Genomic DNA, 23,088 nt, shown 5'->3' with positions numbered 1-23,088 from the left:
TTATAAAGAAAATGAAACCAGTAAGTTGAAAAGGTATATTCACCCGCACATTCATTGCAGCATTATTTACAGCTGCCAAGACATGGAGATAGCCTAAGTGTTCATAGATGGATGAATGGATAAAGAAAATGTGTGTGTATATGGGCATATGGCATGCACACACATACATACAATGTAATGTGTATGTATTACTCAGCCACAGGAATACAGTCTTGCTGGAGTACCTTGGTGGCTCAAGTGGTTGAGCATCTGCCTTTGGCTCATGATTCTGTGGTTCTGGGATTAAGTCCCACATCAAACTCCCCACAGGGAGCCTGCTTCTCTCTCTGCCTATGTCTATGCCTCTCTCTTTGTGTCTTTCATGAATAAATAAAATCTTAAAAAAAAAAAGAATACATTCTTGCCATTTGTGACAATATGGATGGACCTTGAGGGTGTTTTGCTAAATAAGTCAGACAGAGAAAGACCATATGATCAAATACTATATGATTTTACTTATATGTGGAATCTAAAAACTAAACAAGACAAAAAAGAAACAGGTGCATAGATACAGAGATCAGAGGCGGGCGAGGAGAGGTGGGGCAAAATGTGTGAAGGGGAAAAGTATAAACTTCCAGTTACAAAATAAATAAGTCGTTGGGATATAATATACAGCATGGTGACTGTACTTAATAATACTGTTTTGCATACTTTCAAGTTCCTGAGAAAATAGATCTTAAAAGTTCTCATGTAAGAAGAAAAATTCTGTATGTCTGGTGATGGATGTTGACTAGATTTATTGTGACGATCATGTTGCAGTATATAGAAATATTGAATCATTATGTTGTGCATCTGAAACTAATTAATGTTGCATGTCATTTGTACCTCTCAATAAAAAAAAAATGCATCACTGTCTTAGTTTGGGTTCCCCTAATATTCCTAATGCAAAAAGTAAGAAACAAATCCAATTTATACTACTTAAATAGTCAATGTAAGTACTTGTATAACAAAACTTTTATTTTTTTAATTTATTTATTTATGAGACACACACACACACAGAGAGAGAGAGAGAGAGAGAGAAGCAGAGATACAGGCAGAGGGAGAAGCAGGCTCCATGTAGGGAGCCTGACGTGGGACTCGATCCCAGGACTCCAGGATCTGGCCCAGGGCTGAAAGCGGCGCTAAACCGCTGAGCCACCTGGGCTGCCCTATAGCAAAACTTTTAAACGTTAACTTCATCTAATAGCTTTACCTAACTCACGTGTATGTACATAGAACATAAAAAAAGATATCCTTGATCTTTAGATAAGGACCCATTTCTTTTTCCCCTTGTCATAATGTCTACATTGTAATAAGGAATTGAGATTTCCGGGGGGGGGGGGTGGGGGGTGGGGGGTGGGGGGGGGAACGGATGTTGCAAGAAGGAAATAGTTTATAGTTTAGCTTGGGTTGTGTTATGTTAAAGGTTCTCGATGGGGGGCCTGGATGGCTCAGTTGGTTAAGTGTCCGACTCTTGATTTCAGCTCAGGTCATGATCTCAGGGTCATGGGATTGAGCCCTGAGTCAGGTTCCACACTTAGTGGGAAGTCTCTTGGAGATACTCTTTCTTTCTCTTTCTCTCCCCATCTCCATCTCTCTCTTCCTCTAAGTCTCCCACGTGTGTGCTTTCTCTCTCAAACAAATCTTTTTTTAAAAGTTCTGGTATAATGAAGAACAAATAGAAGGGAAATATTAGGATGAATTATGGGAAATGGCTGTTTGTCTAGGTTAAAAATAAACTAATATTGGCAAATTTCATGTGATGTGACTTCCTAGAAAGAGGAAGATGATGAAGGAAAACTGAAGGGTGTTAGGTGTGCTTGAGAATCCAGAAAGGACTATTGATTGATTGATTTTTTTTTTTTTTAAGAACTATATAAATTTTGAGTGGGAAGAAACCTTAGAAATTGTCTTGGTACAATTTCTGCATTTTATGGACAGGATGATACTGTATCCCATTTCAAGAGATGTGAGTCAAATAATAATCCATATACTGGAAATTAGGAATTTTGGTGGAGAAAATAGAAAGAAAAAAATCAGGATTTTTTTCTGAACTTTCTTTCTTTTTTTTTTTTTTTTTCTGAACTTTCTATAGAAAAGGAAACTTTGAGAGAGTTCAAAAATCTTAGCTTAAATTGTTCAGAGGCAACATCAGTGGTGTACAAACTTTGCTGCATGTTAGAATCACTAATAACCAGGGCCTCCCCCATTCTAATTAAGTCACAGTTTGTGGGGTGGAGCCAGGTGTCAGCAGTGGTTAGAGATCCCCACGTGATTCCAGTGTGGGGCAGTGTTTGGGAACTTTTGGCCACGTGGAGGTTGTGATGACAAGAATGGAGAAAGGGAAACCACAGGAACTGTTGTAGAAAAAATTTCTGAAGTTTTATTGCCAATTTTTGTGGGAAAGAATAAAGAGTTAGTGATGACCTAAAATTTCATTCCCGGGTAATGGATTATGTTATATTTCAAATTAATCGGATTTCTATGCTGAGGTAAGGATATAAGAAATTAATCTATACATTATTTACTGACTAAATTTGTTATCTTTGTAAAGAAATTTATACTTTTTGAATTATATGAAAGGTTTTTATTTTACATAATTGGTTATAAGACTTATGAAAACTTGAAACCAAAATTTATTATAATATATAATAATCACAATAGCTACAGGGTTAGTAGTCACAGAACTTATTAAGATTGCACTCAAAAGAGTATGTGTTGAATCCTGATTAAAATGTCAGTAATCAGAATCTTATAAATCTATATCTTGACTTTAAACACTTTCCCATAGTTCTTCCATAATGGTTGTATGTCATGAAAAGAGACTGTTAAAAAAGTACTAATATTAATGTCGTAATTTTTCTGGACTACTGCCTTCTGATATTATTCTTTAAAGATAAAGTTTTTTTGTTTGTTTTTTAAGGCCCTGATTTGACTGACTCATAAATACAAATTGAATTCAGCTAGGTTTGCTATTACATGATTGGTTTAGCTAGGCCTTTGATTTTTTTCACTAAAGAAAAATATAGGCCAAGGGAACAAAAGAAATCTCTGTTGCAGTCAAAACTGGAAAATATATTTGTCTAAATATGAGAAGGTATTTTTGTTTGTATACTTAATGTATTCTACACATATTTATTGAGTATCTTTTCATATACAATGTTCTGGGAATTTTCGCAGAATATTTTCTTGCTTGTAAAATACTAATGTGAAGATAAATGGATTTGGCTTGACTTCTTAGCCTTCATGAAAAAGAATCCTAAAAGCACACACTAACTACAAGCTTTTTGTTTTCAGAACTTTACCAAGATATGAGAAAAGTATGTTGGAATAAGAGTCAAGAGAGCTAGGTTCAAGCATTGAGGTCAGCTTAATGAAAGGAAGTTGTCTTAATTGCCTGATTAAGGAGAAGATGAGAGCACGAAGTGTAGGAAATGAAGAAGGGTTAAATTTGAGAGACTTTTTAAAAGCAGAATTTAGGACTGAAGATTTTATTGCATGCGGAAGGTGAAGGTATGGGAAAGACTGTGGTTTCTAGATACGGTATTGAAGGTGTTGTGATGTCTTTTCTCAGAATAGATAGTATTTCTTCTTTTGGAGGATGGGTTTGATGAAATGTTTTTAAAACTGATAGAAAAAAATCCACATTATACACTGGACTTCTCAATTTTTACTTCAGTTTGTGATGTGTCTTTTCTTTAATATTAGCCTCCAAATGGGCAGGCATGTGGCAGGCAGCTTGATGTTGTTCACTGAAGTTGAGAAATTTTTAAAGATAGCTTTATTTTTTTAAATTTTTTTTTATTTTTTATTTATGATAGAGAGAGAGAGAGAGAGAGGGAGAGAGAGAGGCAGAGACACAGGCAGAGGGAGAAGCAGGCTCCATGCACCAGGAGCCCGACGTGGGATTCGATCCCGGGTCTCCAGGATCGCGCCCTGGGCCAAAGGCAGGCGCTAAACCACTGCGCCACCCAGGGATCCCTAAAGATAGCTTTAAAAAAACCTGATGTCTCTAAAGCTGTTATCTTTAATATTTTTCTGTTCATAGAAATACATTTAGAAAAATACCTATTAAAGATATAACTGTTGAGGGACATCTGGGTGGCTCAGCAGTTGGGCATCTGCCTTTGGCTCCGGGCATGATCCCACAGTCCTGGGATCAAGTCTTGAATCAGGCTCCCCACAGGGACCCTACTTCTTCCTCTGTCTTCCTGCTTCTCTCTCTGTCTCTCATGAATAAATAAATAAAATCTTAAAAAAATATATATATATGTATATATATATATACACACACACACATATATATGTAACGAGTAAGAGAAGTAAATAAAAATATTTGGCAGAGTATCACATATGAAAGGTTAGCTTTTTAATTTTGTGTTTTTAATATATGTTAATAGCTATATTTCTGAATAAAATCAATTCTTATTCATGATCTTTTTCTTTAAAAACAAATATGTATGTATTTGGAATGCTATTATTGTGTAAAAAATCATTAAAATACATTATTTCGACACTTAAATGTTTTATAAAGCTGGATTAAAATAATACCACTTTAATAACCTTCTAGAAAAATCTATAAATCACTTTACAGAAACCTCCCTTGAAATTGTAACCTCACCAGTATTCCACTAGATGGCACTGAAAGCCTGAAAAAACCCTGAAAAACCCCAGGTAGGCTTTAAAAGCTATGTTTTATTTAAAATACACAAACGCAAATGGATGATGAGCCGACTGCTTTGATGGATCATTATTGTTGTTCTAATGGGATTTTAAGAAAATGTACCATTTCCCCACGTAATCCGACATCTGGCAATTCATTAAAATTTATATGGTATATGTATGGTTTTAGGGTATCTGATATTGAATCCTGTTTCATTTGGAGACAAAACCTATTTTTGTTCAGTGATTTATGATTTTTATGATACTGATTGGATATTGAAAACTTTGTGGTTTTGTTCTTCCTTTAGCTCTGTGTAGATTTTGGTAGCCAAACATTTTTTGCTGTCATTTATCTCTAATATTAACTTTGATAAGACTATAATTATTTTTAGAATTTATTATAACAAAGTAGCTTTTTTATGTTGATTGACGAAGAAATGTAAACAGTAAGAAAAAAAACCTTTGATAAGATTTGTCTTGGTAAACCCCAATTCATGCTTTATAAGAATAAAATTTCTTTTTTTTCTTCCTCACTCCCTCTCAACACAATGCATTTTGCCATTCAGGTATGTTAATGTGAACCGTAGTCTAATAAATTAAGTACAGAAATGGAAGTTGATTTGCATTTCATATTTTTTATTCTATCCATTTTTTGTGAGGTTTTAAAACTTGACCTGTGAAATGGAGATTTTGCATTCATCTTTTTGTTTGAATAAAAAGCCTACTACTGAAGATTATGTTTCCAAGCTTTCTTGTGAGTTTAAAAATTAGGTTAAATTGCTTTTCAAAATTAAAGAGAAAATTGAGTTTAATAATGGTAAGGAGAACTGTGAAGTTGTCATTACTCACTTTTCATGCTTATGAAAGTGAATAGAATGAAAAAATTTGAACTTGAGTGGGTATTTTTAATTTTTTTTAAAAGATTTTATTTATTTATTCATGAGAGACACACACACACACACACATACCCCGGGTATTTTTAATTTGTGTGTTATTTTGTATAATTTAAAAGTAGTAGTCAAATGCAGAATTCCTAGGTCTTTTTTTTTCTTCTAAACTTGAATACAGGGATCCCTGGGTGGCGCAGCGGTTTGGCGCCAGCCTTTGGCCCAGGGCGCGTTCCCGGAGACCCGGGATCGAGTCCCACATCGGGCTCCCGGTGCATGGAGCCTGCTTCTCCCTCTGCCTGTGTCTCTGCCTCTCTCTCTCTGTAACTATCATAAATAAACAAAAATTAAAAAAAAAAAAACTTGAATACATTCCCTTAAGAGATGAACTCTTAAGTGGGAAATAGCTGTATAAAGTTATAGCCTAGTTCCTTAAAAACCATAAATATACTGGAAATGTTTAATAACACCTTACAGTTGGGCAGCCCAGGTGGCTCAGCAGTTTAGTGTCGCCTTCTGCCCAGGGTGTGATCCTGGAGACCCGGGATCGAGTCCCACGTCCGGCTCCCTGTGTGGGGCCTGCTTCTCCCTCTCCCTGTGTCTCTGCCAATCTCTCTCTCTCTGTTACTCTCATGAATAAATAAATAAAATCTTAAAAAAAAAATAACACCGTACACTTGAGGGCTCCAATTGTTTTATAGACATGAATCCCCAGTTCTCATGAACCTTTTGTTATGTTGAGAGGACAGATGGCTTGGCTAAAACAAAGATGTTTACTCAAATTTCTGTTACGATTGTTTTCTTTTATTATGATTGTTTTTCTTCATTTTTCATAAAGTTACATTTATGATGTGCATTTGATATTTATATTCATGTAGCTTTATCCCAGAGATGATCAAAATGGAAGAAAATAGGCTAGGCAAAATTAGATGCAACTCGCAGTGTATTGTGACTGCTGAAAAAGACAGCCTCTAAAATATTGACTAACCTCTTTGTTTTCTCCCCCTTTCCTAAAATAATCCTGCTCAGTTTATTATGTTAAGAAAATATTGAATATTTATGCTTACTTTTTTGATACAGCATCTGGCATAGTGATATGTGTTAAGATATCTTATTTTTAGTAAAGGCAAAATATTCTAGGATATATAAAAATATATTGTATTAAAAAAAATCTCAATTGTTGCATTTTATTGCCTCTTGACGTACATGTAGATGCTCCCCTGACATTTTTCCACCCTGGGAAACCACCCTCTGCCATTTAACCTGTTCTATGCAGTTACAGTTACAGTTTTTATTTGTGTTTTGCTTTGTATATGCTACCTTATTTCCCCAAATTTCTAAGACTTGAAATTTCACATACTGTCTCTTCTCGAAATGGCACCTTTTCCATCAAATGTGAACTCCATGCCCTTTGGTGCCCTAGGATTTGTGTGTTCTCCTGAATGTGCCACCTTCCAGGGGATTGCTTATGCATCTGACCTTTCCTTACTTTAGCAGCTAGTTTGTTTGTTTTTTTTTACTTAGCTTTGTTTCTGTATGACTTAGTATAGGGAATTCTTATGTAGTGGGAATTTTTAAAAAAATGTTAAATTGAAATACGTGACTTGATTGAAAAGGTATGATAATGGAACTTTGAAAGTAGGCAGGTTATTTCCTAATGATAGTATAGAGAAGGACTTGTTCTTTTTTGCCACTGTATTTTCTTATCCCCTTTCCAGTTAAGTTCATTACTTTAATTATATTTTTTCTTCAGTTTATTTATTTATTTATTTATTTAAAGATTTTATTTATTTATTCATGAGAGACACACAGAGAGAGGCAGAGACAAAGACAGAGGGAGAAGCAGAGGAAGAAGCAGGCTCCATGCAGGGAGCCTGATGTGGGACTCCTGGTCTCCAGGATCACACCCTGGGCTGAAGGTGGTGCTAAACCGCTGAGCCACCAGGGCTGCCCTTTTCTTCAGTTTTAATTTGGGAGTAAGCAATGTAGTTCTTTAAATGTAATTGATTACCGCTAATGGGCAAGTTGTGGCGAATTTTGATGGTCTATAGTTTTGGTATATAATCTCTGGATTTTCAAGTTTTATAGAGCATTTATACTAGTCTAATATGTATTTGTGAGTTACTATGTGACTTAAAATGTACTATAAAATAAAATCCTTTAAAGAATTGTTATAATATTCTGTAAGACTAAAATATTTTATTCTCAAACTTAGCTTATCAAATACTATTGTAACTTTAAAAGAAATCACATATTTTAATATGGTATAAGGAATTTCATTTGTTATTCTGGTCCCCTGATTTTGCCTTTTAAATTTTATTGCAGGAAATCTTTTGTTCATTTTGTTTATGTAAAATTTTGCCTCATACATATATATTGGCTTGCAAAGTTGGTTTTAGGTGAAGAATTACATATTTTTATCCATCTCCAATTCTAAGAAACCAGTTTATATAATGGCAAAATTATGGAGTAATTGTGGTAAGAATATACAGTCTTGCACTTTCTGTTTATTTTTCTAATTTACATGCTTAATATGTCTCTAAAATTATTTAACATTTGTTATTTCTAGTTAGAAGAAAGATCTTTTATTAAGAGTTTGTGGAAAGTTTTGACTATCAAGGCAACATATGGTCTTTTCCTTTTTTTTTGTTCTTATTTTCATACAGTTCACTGTGTAAATTAATTTTTAGTTAGATCAGTGATTGTTACCTACAGCGTGCCTTGGCACTACAGCGCATAATTATGGAGAAATCTCAGTTCTCAGAATGTGTGTGATGGGATTGAGCAGGCCGTGCTAACATTAGCAAGACATGCAGAGAATGATCAGGTACAAGCAGAGTCTTCTAGCCTTCAGGTGCAGTGGGAGTAAAAGGAACAAAGTGATCAGTACCTAGTTAGAATGGAGTTTGTCTGAATGAGTTCAAATGCATATTTTCACACATGAAGCCACTAAGTTGTCTGGAAGGAGAGGGCATTTTATAGGGATATAGTTTTGGGGATATGTTTTGGATTGAATTCTACTTTGTGTGCTATGTTTCTTTTTCTGCCTTTCTTGGTTTTATCCTCTCCTTAGTCTAGGTTACTTAGAGTGTCAGGTGTTATGTGTCCATTCTTTGAAATTATACGGGATAGTCTGCTTTCTGATATAATTGCTTAGTTCTCCAAGAAGGAATGGCACTTGACCTTTTATATAAATATACAGATTGTACTCTTTTTACAGATTCATTACTTTTGTGAAACGTACACCTATGAGATATTTATAAATGAAATCATGTTTTCCCTTTGACATTCTTAATAACTTTAGATATTTGTTTCACTGTCATTTTGTGTGTGATGGTGGGAGCAGTGTTTGTGTAAATGTCCTTTATAGGTGAGAAAAATGAGGCACAGAGAGACTGTGTTAATACCAGAGTCACAACTAAAACCTAAGGGTCTTTACCTTTAGATCAATTAATTAGGTAGTATATGAAAAACCTCAGTGTGGAGTTATATGTCATTGACATTTATATATTTAAGATTGGAGTGTTCATTCATTGCGGTCTATTTGAATTTTTTGCTTGACTTTGTCCTTGATATTTTCAGTCTTAGCAATTTTTATGAATCTTCAATTTTTTTTTTTTTTTGAGAGGTACCAACTACATTTGTTTGTTAGTGGTGCTGTGAAATTCCTAGGGAGGCAACATTGCCATCTCCTTATCTGGGTCTCTTTCCCTGCCTCAGCTTGCAGAGTCTGAAACTGCTATTTCAGATGCCTGTAGACTCTTAGGGAGGGAGATTGCCAGGAATTTCTGATCTCGTTTTCCGTGTCTCACTCATTTCAAATTCTTATTAAATGCTTGGAGGTTGCCCATGAGTAGCCTCGTTGAAAACCTTTCTGTAAGTAGTGTGTTTTTTTTTTTTAAGATTTATTTATTTATTTATTTATATTTTTATTTATTTATGATAGTCACACACACACAGAGAGAGAGAGAGAGAGAGAGAGAGAGGCAGAGACACAGGCAGAGGGAGAAGCAGGCTTCATGCACCGGGAACCCGGCGTGAGATTTGATCCCAGGTCTCCAGGATCGTGCCCTGGGCCAAGGGCCGGCGCTAAACCACAGCGCCACCCAGGGATCCCAGTAGCGTGGTTTTAATCCAAGTTTGTTCCTCAGTACCACTGTCTAGGGTGCAGATTAGTATGTGTATTGTCCATAACCATGCCAGGCCCCCAATAGCAATGCAGCTCCCACTATAGGATGCTGGATTTCACTTTACTCTTAGTTTTGGATTGCATGCTAAATCATTGATTACTGTATCTTTGACTTTTTTTTTGTTGTTGTTAATATATTTTATAAGTTGAGTTATGGTACAAAAGAGGCATTTTCTTTCCTATGCTATTTTAATTATTTATGCAGATTTCATTTTTGTGTGACTTTGCTTTCTCTTTTAAATTTATTAGAATTTTAAATATAAACAGTTAACTATTCTCTTGAGTTTCAGATTTATTGCTCTAATATTTTCTTTTATCTTGAATCTAAGAGGAGATAATCTTATAATTAATAATTTTACATATTTAAGTTATAAATTAGTCTAAAAGATGTATAAGCTAGTTTCTTTTTTATAAATGAAAACCTATGCCCTGCAATAAAATAATCTAGAGTATTTCTGTTTGCAAAATTATGTTCTCTAATTGACATTATAATTTTGTGGTATTTAATTAATAATGATTTATTAAGGACTTTTGTTAAGTATTATTTTAATCACTGTAAAATTATTTTAAATATGAATTTCTTTTGTGTTCTTAAATGTATTTGAGATTAATATGAATAAAAATCAAAGGACTAAATTATTATATGTCTATAATAATGTGTTGATTAATTAGTATGGCAGAGAGTATCTGAATTAATGATATTTCTCATTTAACTGAAGGTTTATCCAATTATGCAGTGAAATTACATAGGATAAGTATGCTGACATTAAGGGTAGGGATTTGTCTCTCAAGCTCTTTTTAGTTGTGTAAATCCATAGAAGCCCCATTCTGTATCATTAGAAAGAAAACATTTTATCAAATACAGAGCTTTAGATTCATAATCAGATCATTAATTGAAGTATCAGCACACTTTGAAGGAAGCCTCATAGGATTACAGAGCTAAACTTGTGAATCATATCTGGAGCCAGTATTTCTTAGTCTAGCAGTGAGATTTCTAGCACAAGGAAGGATGGATGTCTGCTCTGCTCAGGGTCTCAGTGTTGATTGTGACCCACAAGCCATTGAGATATTATCTGGTTATCTGTGCTGAGGAAGATTTTAGAATGTTAAATTATGAAAATATGTATATATGTAGTATGTATTATGTATGATAGCTAATTACATAACTGTTAAACTTTTGTTAAACTTCTTTTTTTCCTTTTGTTAAACTTCTAAGTTCTTTCACCTACCAGTTGGCACATACAGAATTGAAAATAAAACCTGAATCGCCAAACTGCTAGTTTTTTTTCTCCAACAGATGAGTAGTTTTTAGTGTTTTAGTAGTCCTAATTTTCCATGAACTTTCCTGTTTTCTGTCAGTTGATCTCCTAGCTCAGAATGATTCCCAGGAGATGTGTGAGGGTTAAGACAGTGATTATTTATTTCCACACAGGTAGAATTAATTATAAAATGTACAAGTACCATAGTTGTGTTTTTTTTTTTAAGGAGGAATTCCGAGAACTTCGAGAACAGCCTAGTGACCCTCAAGCTGAACAAGAACTAATTAATAGTATTGAACAAGTATATTTTTCTACGGACTCCTTTGATATTGTTAAATATGAGCTGGAGGTAAAACAAAATTCATTAAAACCTGTTTAAACTCTATCTTGTTCAGTGACTGAATTTGTGTATGAGATTTGAATGCTTTTTGGGGTGTTTGTCCTTCATTCCTGCCATCCTTCCTTTTTTTATTCCTTCTTTCTTTCCTGGAAAATAGCTTTAAAAAATACTAGGACTGCTTTATGATGACCATACAGTGATTTATTAAACTGTTCATATTATTTAATCATGAAATTATTGTTAAAAAATATAAGATTAAGTGCAACTATAGAATATTGGTCTAGAAAGCATTTATGTATTTTTTTTTAACTGTTAGCATATAGTATATTGGTATTCTGCCTCTGTGTTATTTTAAATTGTCTGTATGTTTAGGGAAATTTTGAGACTTTTAATCATGAATGTATCATTACATAATTATTTACCCATGATGAAGACCTCTATGCCATGATGTTTAAAGCGTTGGTATTTTAAATTTATAAGAAATTCAAAGAAGTAGTAAAATCTGGTTTTAGATTAAAGCAAATACAGTGTGCATGCATATTTTACATGCAGTACATACAGTCAGCCCCCACTCATTCTGAAGTTTCATCAGTCCGTTAACTGAAACTTGGAGTTTCCAGTTTACACAGTGGTATGCACTTTTGTTATTTTCCTATCCTATCTTCCGAAAGCTTTGTGGGAAGAATGTACTCCAGCAACTGTCACTGTCACTCTATAGTGCTTAGTTATTAGTCATAGTACTTCAGAGGGGAAATGTGTTTTGAGTTCTGTTGTAGACAAGTAGGGCTATACCTGTGGCTTGTAGAGGGAGATGTTAGGATATGGGACTTTCTCTCATTCCCCTGTACTTTAGGGCTGAGTGAGGGATGGAACTTGAGCATCAGAAGGTTAGGTAACAAAGATGTGTAAGCTTTTGTGTCTGAAGTCTAGTGGAGAAAGTGGAGAGGCCAAAAGGAGTGGGTGGGAATGGGATGTGACCCTGTTTTACATGCACAGATTCTAGTTTATAAGTCAGAGGTGTGCAGGTAAATGAAACCAAAGTAAACTATTTTCTACTCTTCATTTATGGATATTTTTAGAAACTCCCTCCCGTCCTCAACTTGCAAGAATTAGAGGAGTACAGAGACAAATTGAAACAACAGCAAGCTGCAGTAAGTAAAAAACACCTTGCTTCCTGACATAAATGAAACAGCGAGGAAGTGTAATGTTTGCAGATTTTATGGTTTAACTTAACATGTTAAACAAATATTATTTAACATGACTCAGACTCAATGATACATTTATATAAGAATTGAATGCCTTTTCAGTTTCCCTCATGTTACCTTGGTATAGATTTGCTTCTAGAACTTAGAGTTTTTTTCTTTGGAATCCTGAATGTGATCAAAGGTTTTTGAACTTTTTTTTTTTTAGATTGCTAGGTAACTTTAGGCTCCTTATCATGCATGTATGACTTCCCTTCTCTAGTTTCTTATCTCAGAATAAAGGCCCCCATTTCTAGTTGAAATAGGCCCAAAGAGAAGAGAGAGTTAAGATTTAGAATGTCTCAATTGTAGTCACTGATTAATTGTGTGGCATTGGGAAAGTCACTTAGTTTTGTTAGATCTGTGAAGTGATGGGTTAGGCCTGCATTTTCTCAGATGCTGTAAAATTCTGTGATTCTGTGATTTGCCTTGCATTAGGCTGAGCTCCTTTCATAAAACTCAGACTATACTGTAGAAGATTAAATAATGTTAGTATGTGATCTTGTTAATTTTTTTTTAAAATTTTTTAATACTTAAGGAGAAGTAGTGGCTTATCTGTTTGAATTTAAGATGTAACTTTTAATAAAACATTTGACAAATAAAGGAAGATATACTTCTTCTTTTGTATTACACTCAGTGGTCTCAGTAGGTCCTGGGATCTCCCTGGGCATAACAGCAGTGGTGTGGGGAACGGACTTCACAGTAGAGGGTTGTGTGGTAAAAGTTTGTCATGCTTTTGGAGAACAAGATTTCGGTGGATGATGGCATCTTTTGCCTTCTGTTGGTTTCAGCGTGTTTACATATGTACCCATCTGTCTCTGTACTTGATGTGTGGTAGTATTCTTTAGGGAATGAGTCTCAGCACACGGGCCAGATAGCACAGTGACCTTTGGAATCTGGTAAGCCTGGACTCAAAACCCAGCCTTGCTGTAGGGGGCTGTGGGTCGGTTACTACTGTATGTAAGATTATTCATCTGGGAAATGAGGCACCCATTTTAATAGATTGTCAGGAGTACTAATTGAGATAATGGAGGGAAAGCACTTAGTATACTATTTGACACAGTGCAGACTAGCAACTATATTGACTACTTAAGTAGAAAACCCAGTTTTGGTAAAATTAGATCAGTTTCTGCCTATACATCTATGAAATTCATATCTATACAAATTCAAAGCAGTTAAGAAAATATGGAAGGATTAATGGAATAGTATGTATTGCTTTGTTCTCAGTTGCTTGGGGAAGGGGAAGGGAAACTCAACTAACTGAGTTTCCTGAGTAAAAATTCACTGAATGCTTTGGATGTGCCATGATGGTATCTATAGTACAGTCTAGTAGGTGCCCCTGAAACTGTGAAGTAAGAGCCTCATATTCAAAATCATTACAATTCTAACTTACATACACTAACATTTTTCATGGAATTGACCAAGGAAACCTCAGGTATGTTCATAGCATTCCAGAAAAACCCCTCAAGAAACACATTTTCAAGTTTTCAAAAGTAGAGGGCCAAATTACTGTTTGTCTTTGTATGTGGTATAAAGGATGTAAAGGGGTATAGGAAGTTCTGTTTCCCAGATACTGTCTCCATAAGTTCACTAATTATTTATCTTAGAGGTTCATCTTTTAAGAGTAAATTTTGTGCCCTTAAAGATCTTATACTTTTGTGTATGTTAGTAAATGATTCTCATATTATTAACAGTAATAATGACCATTTATTAAGTTTCTATTAAGGACCAAGTATTATGCTCTCTGTTGTATCTCTTTTACCAAGTTCATAGCACAGAGCATGCAAATATCTGCTGTAGAAGTTATTGGAAGACCTATGGAATATTCTTACAAAAATTTAAAATATAAAATGGAATAGGAAGTATGTGGCTTTTTCTTTTACTTCCTTTGTTTGAATGCATTTTTTATAGGTCTCTAAAAAAGTAGCAGATTTAATCCTTGAAAAACAGCCTGCTTATGTAAAGGTAGGATGATATTTGTCATTTCTAATAGTAAAATTTTTAAAATGCCTGAATGACTTACACTTGAAACTGTTGAAGTAATTCATTCTCTTGTCTATAGTTCTATAGCAACATATTGACTCTATTTGGGATGTGGGTGTGTGGGGCTATACAAAATGTTTTTCTCTCTCATTTGGGGGAATTTACCAAACAGAAGAAGTGAGGCTTTAGAATTGATTCTAAAGTAATCTTGGGACGCCTGGGTGGCTCAGTCAGTTAAGCGTCTGCCTTTGGCTCAGGTCAGGATTCTCAGACTGAGCCCCACATCAGGCTCACTGCTCAGTTAGGAGTCTGCTACTCCCTCTCCCTCTGCCGCTCCCCCTGGCTTGTGTTCTCTCTCCTGCTCTTTCTCTCTCTTAAATGAATAGATAAAATCTTTTTTAAAAAGTAATCTTTTTGATTTTTCCAAACTTTAGAAGGCCCAGTGAAAATTGCTTCTTTGTACTTTATAACATGTAGGTTATTAATAATGACTGCTCAATAGCAGTATAACAATCTGTATTTAAAATATAATAAAATTAGAATCTTCTTTTTTTTTTTAATTTTTATTTATTTATGATAGTCACACAGAGAGAGAGAGAGGCAGAGACACAGGCAGAGGGAGAAGCAGGCTCCATGCACCGGGATCCCGATGTGGGATTCGATCCTGGGTCTCCAGGATCGCGCCCTGGGCCAAAGGCAGGCGCCAAACCGCTGTGCCATCCAGGGATCCCAATAAAATTAGAATCTTATAGCTGAATCTGTCTTTGCATCAGAAAACCAGAGATTCCAAAATCTATTGAAATACATGCCAGTGTTCAAATGAAGATGTTTGTTGTCAAAGCATCTTAGCAAACAGAAATCATACTTGTCATATCCTTGATTATTTTCTGAAGTTCTGTTGAGTAGAAACATTTTAATGGATATATTATTAGTATTTGCTTATGCCTATTTAAAGCAGGTTGGGTCTAGATTTCCTTATAAGCAATACTGACTAAATATTTTATCATATGTCATTGTGGAAATCATTTGAAAACAGTCATTTTAAATTATTTTGTGAAAGATATACCAACAGCTTTCAATTTGGGGTATCTTTGTTGCTTTGTTTTCCAAGCAGGCTTTTCTTTGAAACCCACTGAAATTTTTGTTAGAGTATCATATGAATAATAAAAATAAAATGCCTCCAACAATAACTTATACCTAATTTTTCCATAGGAACTTGAAAGAGTTACCTCATTGCAGACAGGTCTTCAGTTAGCTGCTGTTATCTGCACAAATGGGAGGAGGTATTGCATTTGATGAATATTTTGTTTTTTTAAGCTGGAAAACATTTCAAGAAAAATTGTGAAACTGTCATCAATAATGGATTTTTTATTATGACTATGGTTTCTAGAATATTGTTCATTAACTGAACATATATTATGATTTAAAAACTGCATTAAGAAGGTATGTGTGAAATGAAATGTCTGCAAATCTAATTATGGCTTTAACATATTACTGTTTTTATATTGTTTAGATTAGTGGTTCTCAAAGTATAAGGATCAGATTTTATTCTTTTTAAGTTCCAACTTACCACAGACTATTTTTGTAAAATGCAATAAAAACAATACTAAGAAAATAAAAAATAACCAAAGACATAGAGAATATAGTATCAATTGTTTTTATTAACTCATCAAACATAAAATTATTATGTCATTTTTTGCTCCAAGTGGTTTTTTAATACTTATTATCAATTTCTTACTTTTCTTGTGATGGATCAGTAATGGTTTGAAGATTGGCACCAGTCCACCCACCATGCTTTGAGTAATGCTGGTTGAGATTGAGCCGTTGAATAAATTTGTCAAATAGTAGTCACAATCCCTGATTTTAAGAGTAATTGAGGACACCACCTCATCGGTTGCCTAAATTGTTTTGTGTGAATAGTGTTCTTAATATAATAGAAAAATTTAAGTATTTCTTCTGTTTTTTTGCAGACACTTGAATATTGCCAAGGAAGGTTTCACTCAAGCTAGTTTAGGCCTTCTTGCAAATCAAAGGAAACGTCAGTTGCTGATTGGACTTCTGAAATCTCTGAGAACTATAAAAACATTGGTATATACAGGTTACTATTTAAAATTTAAAACCTAATTTTATGGTTGAAACGGATTTTACCTTTTTTTTTCCCCCCGCAGCAAAGAACCGATGTGCGCTTAAGTGAAATGCTTGAGGTAAGAAAACCAAGTTTGGAAATTTCGTGATCCTAGTACTATTAAATAGAAAAATTGTAGTGAAAAACAGTCAGATATGCATTTTTTCAAATTGCTACATGGTATAAAGAACATTTTGAGCCATGTAGAGCTATTTGCTCTAGAGCATTTTTCTGTTGACATAATATTTAATTTAGAAAAATTTATCTGGGGAAATATTTACTTTGTAGCAATGTGGGAATGTTAACTTCAGGAAGTTGATTGTATTTGCACTCAAATAGTAATAAAATTATCTTTTGTATCAAACAAATAGGGGTGAGTTAAGGAATATGTCATATTTGAGTTACGTTTGGTCTCTCATATATTTTTTTTTAATATTTTTTGGTCTCTCATATATTAATTGGTTTTCTGAGTGAGCCATCTGTTTTCTTTTTGATGCTTTCTTAACATTCTCTATGTACTTGTTTTATAAAGCATAATATAATATTTCCCATAATACTTGAGGTCCTTCAGGTAGGTACTTTGTCATCACCTCAGTATCCCCAGTGGTGTGAAGTGCATTTGTCCAATTATAGAGATGAGCCATAAGAAAAATCTTTTATGATTTTCAGTAATCACTGTGTACCTCTAAACTTAGATTTGAGAAATGCATATAAAAATTTCATTTGGCATTAAATTACAGCTTAGATGATAAAGACATTCCAAGGCATTAATGAATATTTCACTTTCTCCCATCCAAGTAATAACCAGGGTTGACCCTGCTTAGCTTCCAAGATCAGTTGAGAATGGGCACATGCAGGGTTGTATTTTAAAATATTTGTTGATTTCTTGGTGGTAGAACTCTTGAGTGTTGATTACAAGTGGAATTCATACTGGTTTGGAACATTTTTATATAAACATCACTGAAAGATATTAACAGTTAAAGAACACCCTCTATGTGAAACAGCTTATTATTTTGTGTAGGCTTTTTCCACATGTCATGGTCTTAGAGGGCTGTTACTGTGTATATGAATGAGCAGAATATTTTTTTCTATGTATATGTTTTAGGCTTGGTCTCTTTATATTTTATTATTTATCTATCATTGGTATCCTAAATTTTATTTAAGAGGAATTAAAATTTTCTGGTTCTGGAACTTTTGGATAGAGAATGAATGGAGATTCAGTTTCTTTAGAGGCTTTAGGAAAAATGTTTCCTTTCTAATGACTTCTGTTGTTATCTTAAGGAGGAAGACTATCCAGGAGCTATTCAGTTGTGCCTGGAATGTCAGAAAGCCGCTAGCACTTTTAAGCATTATAGTTGCATAAGGTAAGGTAATATAAAAATTGTAAAGCTGACTCTGTTGTCAGTTTTTAACATAAGAGATGTGTAACATAATGTTAATAAACATTGAAAATTAATGTTAAGTGCTGTGTTCTAGTTCAGCATTCTTGTTCATAAATGGGCAGTACAATGAAATTATAAATAATAATTCTTAAGGCATGAAAGATCAGATACTTTAATAATCATACCCCTTCTTTTCACCTCATTAAAACTCTTTTTTTTTCATATTCCTTACAATTTATAGAGTAGTAGAGAAGAATAAATTTATCTATTTATGTTTCTCTTGCATCTCTTGGGAATTTTTCCTCCTTAACTCTGCCAGCTTATAAATATTGAGAGTGTTACTGCAGTTTGTTTTTCAGAACCACATGGTTCAAGTGTTTGGCTTACCCTGATAAGAATTCTTTAGGAAAATTTAAGTGTGGTTTAATTTTATGTAATAATCATCTTTGTCATATTTAAGTGATTATGTATTTAATGTGTTATATCTTTTATTTAATTATTTATAAAGTGTACAATGTAAAAATGGCCAGGGCAGCCTTTGCTATTAGTTTTTATTAGTGGGTTTTTGGTCTGCTTCAAATGAAGGTTTTGGATTACTGGTGTTAGTCCCTTGGGGAGGCTCAATCCCCAGGTGTAATTTCCATCGTTCCTGTAAAACCATCTCAAGTAAGCATACAACCTAAGTAAAATCGTGTGCTTGTCAAGAAAATCTAGTTTCAAATGAAATTCATACCTATCCTAGAACATAGATAGCTCCTCGATCTCTCCTGTATGGAAATTCTGATAGTTAGTGAGCATGATGCACCCATATTGTAGATGTTGATTATTAGTACCTGAAAAATAAAAGAATTAGGGTAGACCAAAACATTAATACAGCTTTAATAAAATTTTTTCTTCTAATATACTCTCACATCATGGGTCTCTGCAAGATGTAGGATAAGAGATATCTATTTTCCCACTAGGAATGCTATTTAAATATTTATGGTATTTTTTTTCCTTCAGGGTCATGCATACTGAAGGAACACACTTTTTATTTGATTAGTAAATGCATAGTTGTATAATTCCAGTGATATTTTGTTTTTATCCATTGTAACAATGAGTGACTATCACTATTAAAGACTTGATTATGTTATTTAGATTTTTTAGATTGAGTAAATAGAGAATTAGCACTAATATGTGGAATGCATTTGAAAATTTCTAACAAGGGCCTTCTGGGTCCTGAAGAAACATAGCACGCATTTAGTTTGTTTTGTAGTGATAAATCAGTTACAGTGAGAACAGCTTATATATGACTGGGTAAACATAATTCAGGCAGTTATACGTTACTGAGTGCTTATTATATTCCAGGTGCTTTGCTTTGGAATTGGTTGAATAGTGATGAACTATACATAATGTAATCGTTAAAATCCTTGGTTTTCTAGATAATCTAAGTAATCTATCAAGAAGGGCTTGGATTGAAGAAAGCATAGGGGATGGTGGGATGGAGCTTTAGGGAGATGGGCGTTGAGCATACAGAGGAAGTATTGGGATGTAACTACTTTCAGGGTCAGAACTAAGAAGGACTTGAAGGAGGGGCATAGGAGTTAGCTAAGATAAGGGATGAGGGTGGTTGGTGGATAGGAGATGATGGGTATCATGATGAAGTCTTTGTTGCAGAGATAACAAGCAAAATGAGGACTGAAAATCTCTATTGGATTTATAACAGAGAAATCATAGCTGACTTTCTTGGGACAGATTTACTTGAAGTAAAAGTATTTCATTTGGCATTAAATTACAGTTTGGAGATAAATTTCATCTAAGTATAGGATGAAGAAATTTTATAGAGGGGAGATGTGGAATTGAGGGGGAAATCTGCATATTTGAAAATCTATGGGAAAATGAGAGGTTGAAAATACAATAGAGAATATAATGTTATGCTAAGGTTTGTAGGGGTAGAGTTGACTTTGAAAAGGTCACCTCTATTATAATAGGAAAGTATGAATGTGGAAAGTTGATGGCAGGAAATTGAGGTAGTGGGTGACATGTGTTGGCACTTTGGTTTTTCTCAATAATTAGAAACGTTGGCTATGCTAAAGTAATTATCTTAGTTGATGATAGTTAACTATACAAAATGTTTTTTAATGAAATTTTTATTTGGGCTTTTTAAAGGTAGCATGAAGTGGTTTCTAAGTACTTTCTCATTAATGTATATAGAGATATGTGGAAGAGCTGTAACTACAGTTATCTAAGCTGGTGAAAAGATTGAAATTGAAAAGATCTGGGCAGCCCCGGTGGCTCAGCGGTCTAGCGCCTCATTCAGCCCAGTGCACGATCCTGGAGATCCGGGATCAATTCCCACGTCGGGCTCCCTGCATGGAGCCTGCTTCTCCCTCTGCCTGTGTCTCTGCCTCTCTCTTTCTCTCTGCCCCTCATGAGTAAATAAATAAAATCTTAAAAAAAAAAAGAAATTGAAAAGATCTATAATGGTGACTTCAAGTAATAATTGTTTTATTTTACGCTTTTATTCCTACTTGGGAGAGCATGAGAAATTAGCTCACTTCTTGTAGGTAATGGGATAGAAGATATAGTGATAGACTTAGTTGACATGTGGGTCAGGTTGAACCCAAAAAATGAAAGGAATTCTATTCTGACTTCCTTTTCTGGTTTTATTATTTGATTGTACTTTTTAGGTTTTGTGCATTTATTTTCCCTTTTGCTCTTTTTCCTCTTGTCTTCTAAGTACAATACTGAACCTGCTTTTGAGCTCTCTGGTTCGGACTGTTCAGACATGATTCATCAACACTTTAAAAATTCATTTAATTTACCTAGAGCTGTGGAATTTAACCAAAGGCAAGATTTAATCTTTGCTTGGGCCTGTGTGAATCAGAGTGAAAAATGATTTGACAGTCTGGTCATCATAGGAATAGTAATTAATTACCAACTATTTATATTCTCAATTTCTTTAACATTTAAATTTATTTTCATTTCTGTTGATGATGACTAGAGAATCATGAAGTATTTTCCTTTTAGAAATGTCTGTAAGAGATCAATCCTTGATGCAGGGCATTTCTGGATTCTGGTGTAACTTAAAAAAATTTTTTTTAGGCAGGTTCATGTGCACAACGTACCTGCTTGTCCACTTCTTAATTTTTCCTATGTAGAGCATATGTTCCTCTTTTCTTTGCTAGTAACATTGTTCTTTTATTGGAAATAAGGGTTTTGGTAGATGGCAGAGATCCTGTGGTCTTAGGAGTAGATTACATGGGGCAACTGAGAGCTGACTTTTAAGATTCTAGGAGCAGGGAAAACAGAATTCATGTATTTCCTTCTTCATAAACAGCCCTTGACTGTAGGTCTCAAGTTATATGACTGGGTAGTTTAATACATAAAGTACCAAGTAATATGATGCCCCCTGTTGATTGAAAACTGAAAGAAAACTTGTACCTCTTCAGTACCTTGTATTTTCCTTGAGATAACAGTGTTTCAACATCTTTAATAAAAGATACTGTAGCACCAGTTTTGTTCACTTTTATAACTGACAGGGAACATTTTTACATTATTTGACATTTCTTGAGTTGATTGACAGAGTCATATATTTGGGATTCACTGGGAATAGGAATCAGCGTGTGTTTATTTAAAGTGTGTCTGCGAATGAAGTGTTTAATTTATTTTTCACTTGAAACTTATCTAAAGTAGTTTTAAGAAAAGTTATTTTTTAAAGTCAAAACTACTTTATTGTTTTTTATCTCATTTGAAATAAACTACTTGAGGGAATCTGAGAGCATTCTGGATTATGCACTGAAAAGTTTATATACCACCAGAACTGGAATATCTGTTGAGTACTATACTTTAGCATAGACACTTAATTTAATGTCTCATGATCTTCAAAATACCTTTTTTCCCCCTCAGAATATGAATTTAGCAGTTGAATACAAATTGTAGGTTATAAAACTTCTTTGAATCATAAAATAGTGAACACAGCTTTATGGAAAAAAATACAACAATACTAGGAACTATGTATACTTCCTCTGTTGCCCTTGATTCCTTTCTAGTAAGACCTCATGCTCTGTCTTTATCTGGGTTCAGGGAACCTAGGAACCTTGCCTGGGATAGTGTTTGAGTGGTTAAGTGTTTTGGCTGGGTCACCAGCCCAGCTAGCTAGACCCGTAAGTAGATCTGGAGTCCTTATTGTGCCATTTGCATCAGCCAAATTATTGACAGCATGCTATTCACAAACTGCCTGCACTTCTTATCTTCTATTTTAATTTTTTTTTCTGTCTCCTGCCCCCATGCTGCACCATTTTGAAATAATGTAAAGTAAAATGTACTGATGGCAAAACATAATATTTAAACAAAAGTGTCTTAAACAAAAGAAGTTTCTTTCTGCCTTACCCACCATTCTCTTTCCTACTCGCTGGAGTAAGACACTTTCGCAGCTTATTAGTTGTTTGTAGATAGTTGTTGATTCTCTGTTTACTCCTCATATTAAAATACCAGTAAGAGATAGGAATTTGGTATACTTTCTTTTACTTTTCTGTCTTCCAGGATATGTTAGTGAAACTTATTTTTACTTGGTCAAGTTTATAACGTTTATATTCTTTTTGCAGCTATAATTAAATCTTCGATGTTTTCTCAGTAGGTTACTTCTAAAAAAAATTAACCTAATAGAAATTGTATTTACTAAATCATGATTATATAAATATTATCTGCAGGACTAAGTAGAGTGATTGGACTTATAAAAAAAGAAAAGTAATCCTTTGTCTACATGAAAATCAAAATCCATTAGTGTTTGTTTTAATTTATTGAACATTTTTCACCTTTTTATAAAGATTTTATTTATTTATTCATGAGAGAGAGAGAGAAAGAGAGAGGCAGAGAGAGAGAGAGAGAGAGGCAGAGACACAGGCAGAGGGAGAAGCAGGCTCCATGCAGGGAGTCCAACATGGGACTTGATCCCTGGTCTCCAGGATCACACACTGGGCTGAAGGCGTCGCTAAACCGCTGAGCCACCTGGGCTGCCCCA

General features: G+C 34.3%; 1 protein-coding gene across 6 annotated transcripts in view; it reads left to right on the top strand.

The window, feature by feature from the left end:
• Positions 1-23,088, top strand: part of VPS50 (VPS50 subunit of EARP/GARPII complex) — a 133,150-nt gene that overhangs the window by 11,420 nt on the left and 98,642 nt on the right. For 5 of the 6 annotated variants that reach the window (XM_072784173.1, XM_072784171.1, XM_072784172.1 and 2 more), the window contains 7 exons: positions 11,242-11,364; positions 12,435-12,506; positions 14,508-14,561; positions 15,792-15,862; positions 16,550-16,667; positions 16,748-16,783; positions 17,986-18,068. In XM_072784173.1, coding sequence (XP_072640274.1) covers positions 11,242-11,364; positions 12,435-12,506; positions 14,508-14,561; positions 15,792-15,862; positions 16,550-16,667; positions 16,748-16,783; positions 17,986-18,068 — 557 coding nt within the window. The remainder of the gene's footprint in view (positions 1-11,241; positions 11,365-12,434; positions 12,507-14,507; positions 14,562-15,791; positions 15,863-16,549; positions 16,668-16,747; positions 16,784-17,985; positions 18,069-23,088) is intronic. The other variant, XM_072784170.1, reaches the window with a different exon arrangement.

Source organism: Canis lupus, chromosome 18 (assembly GCF_048164855.1).
Source record: "Canis lupus baileyi chromosome 18, mCanLup2.hap1, whole genome shotgun sequence".
Classification (NCBI taxonomy): domain Eukaryota; kingdom Metazoa; phylum Chordata; class Mammalia; order Carnivora; family Canidae; genus Canis; species Canis lupus.
This window is presented reverse-complemented; position numbering and strand designations above follow the sequence as displayed.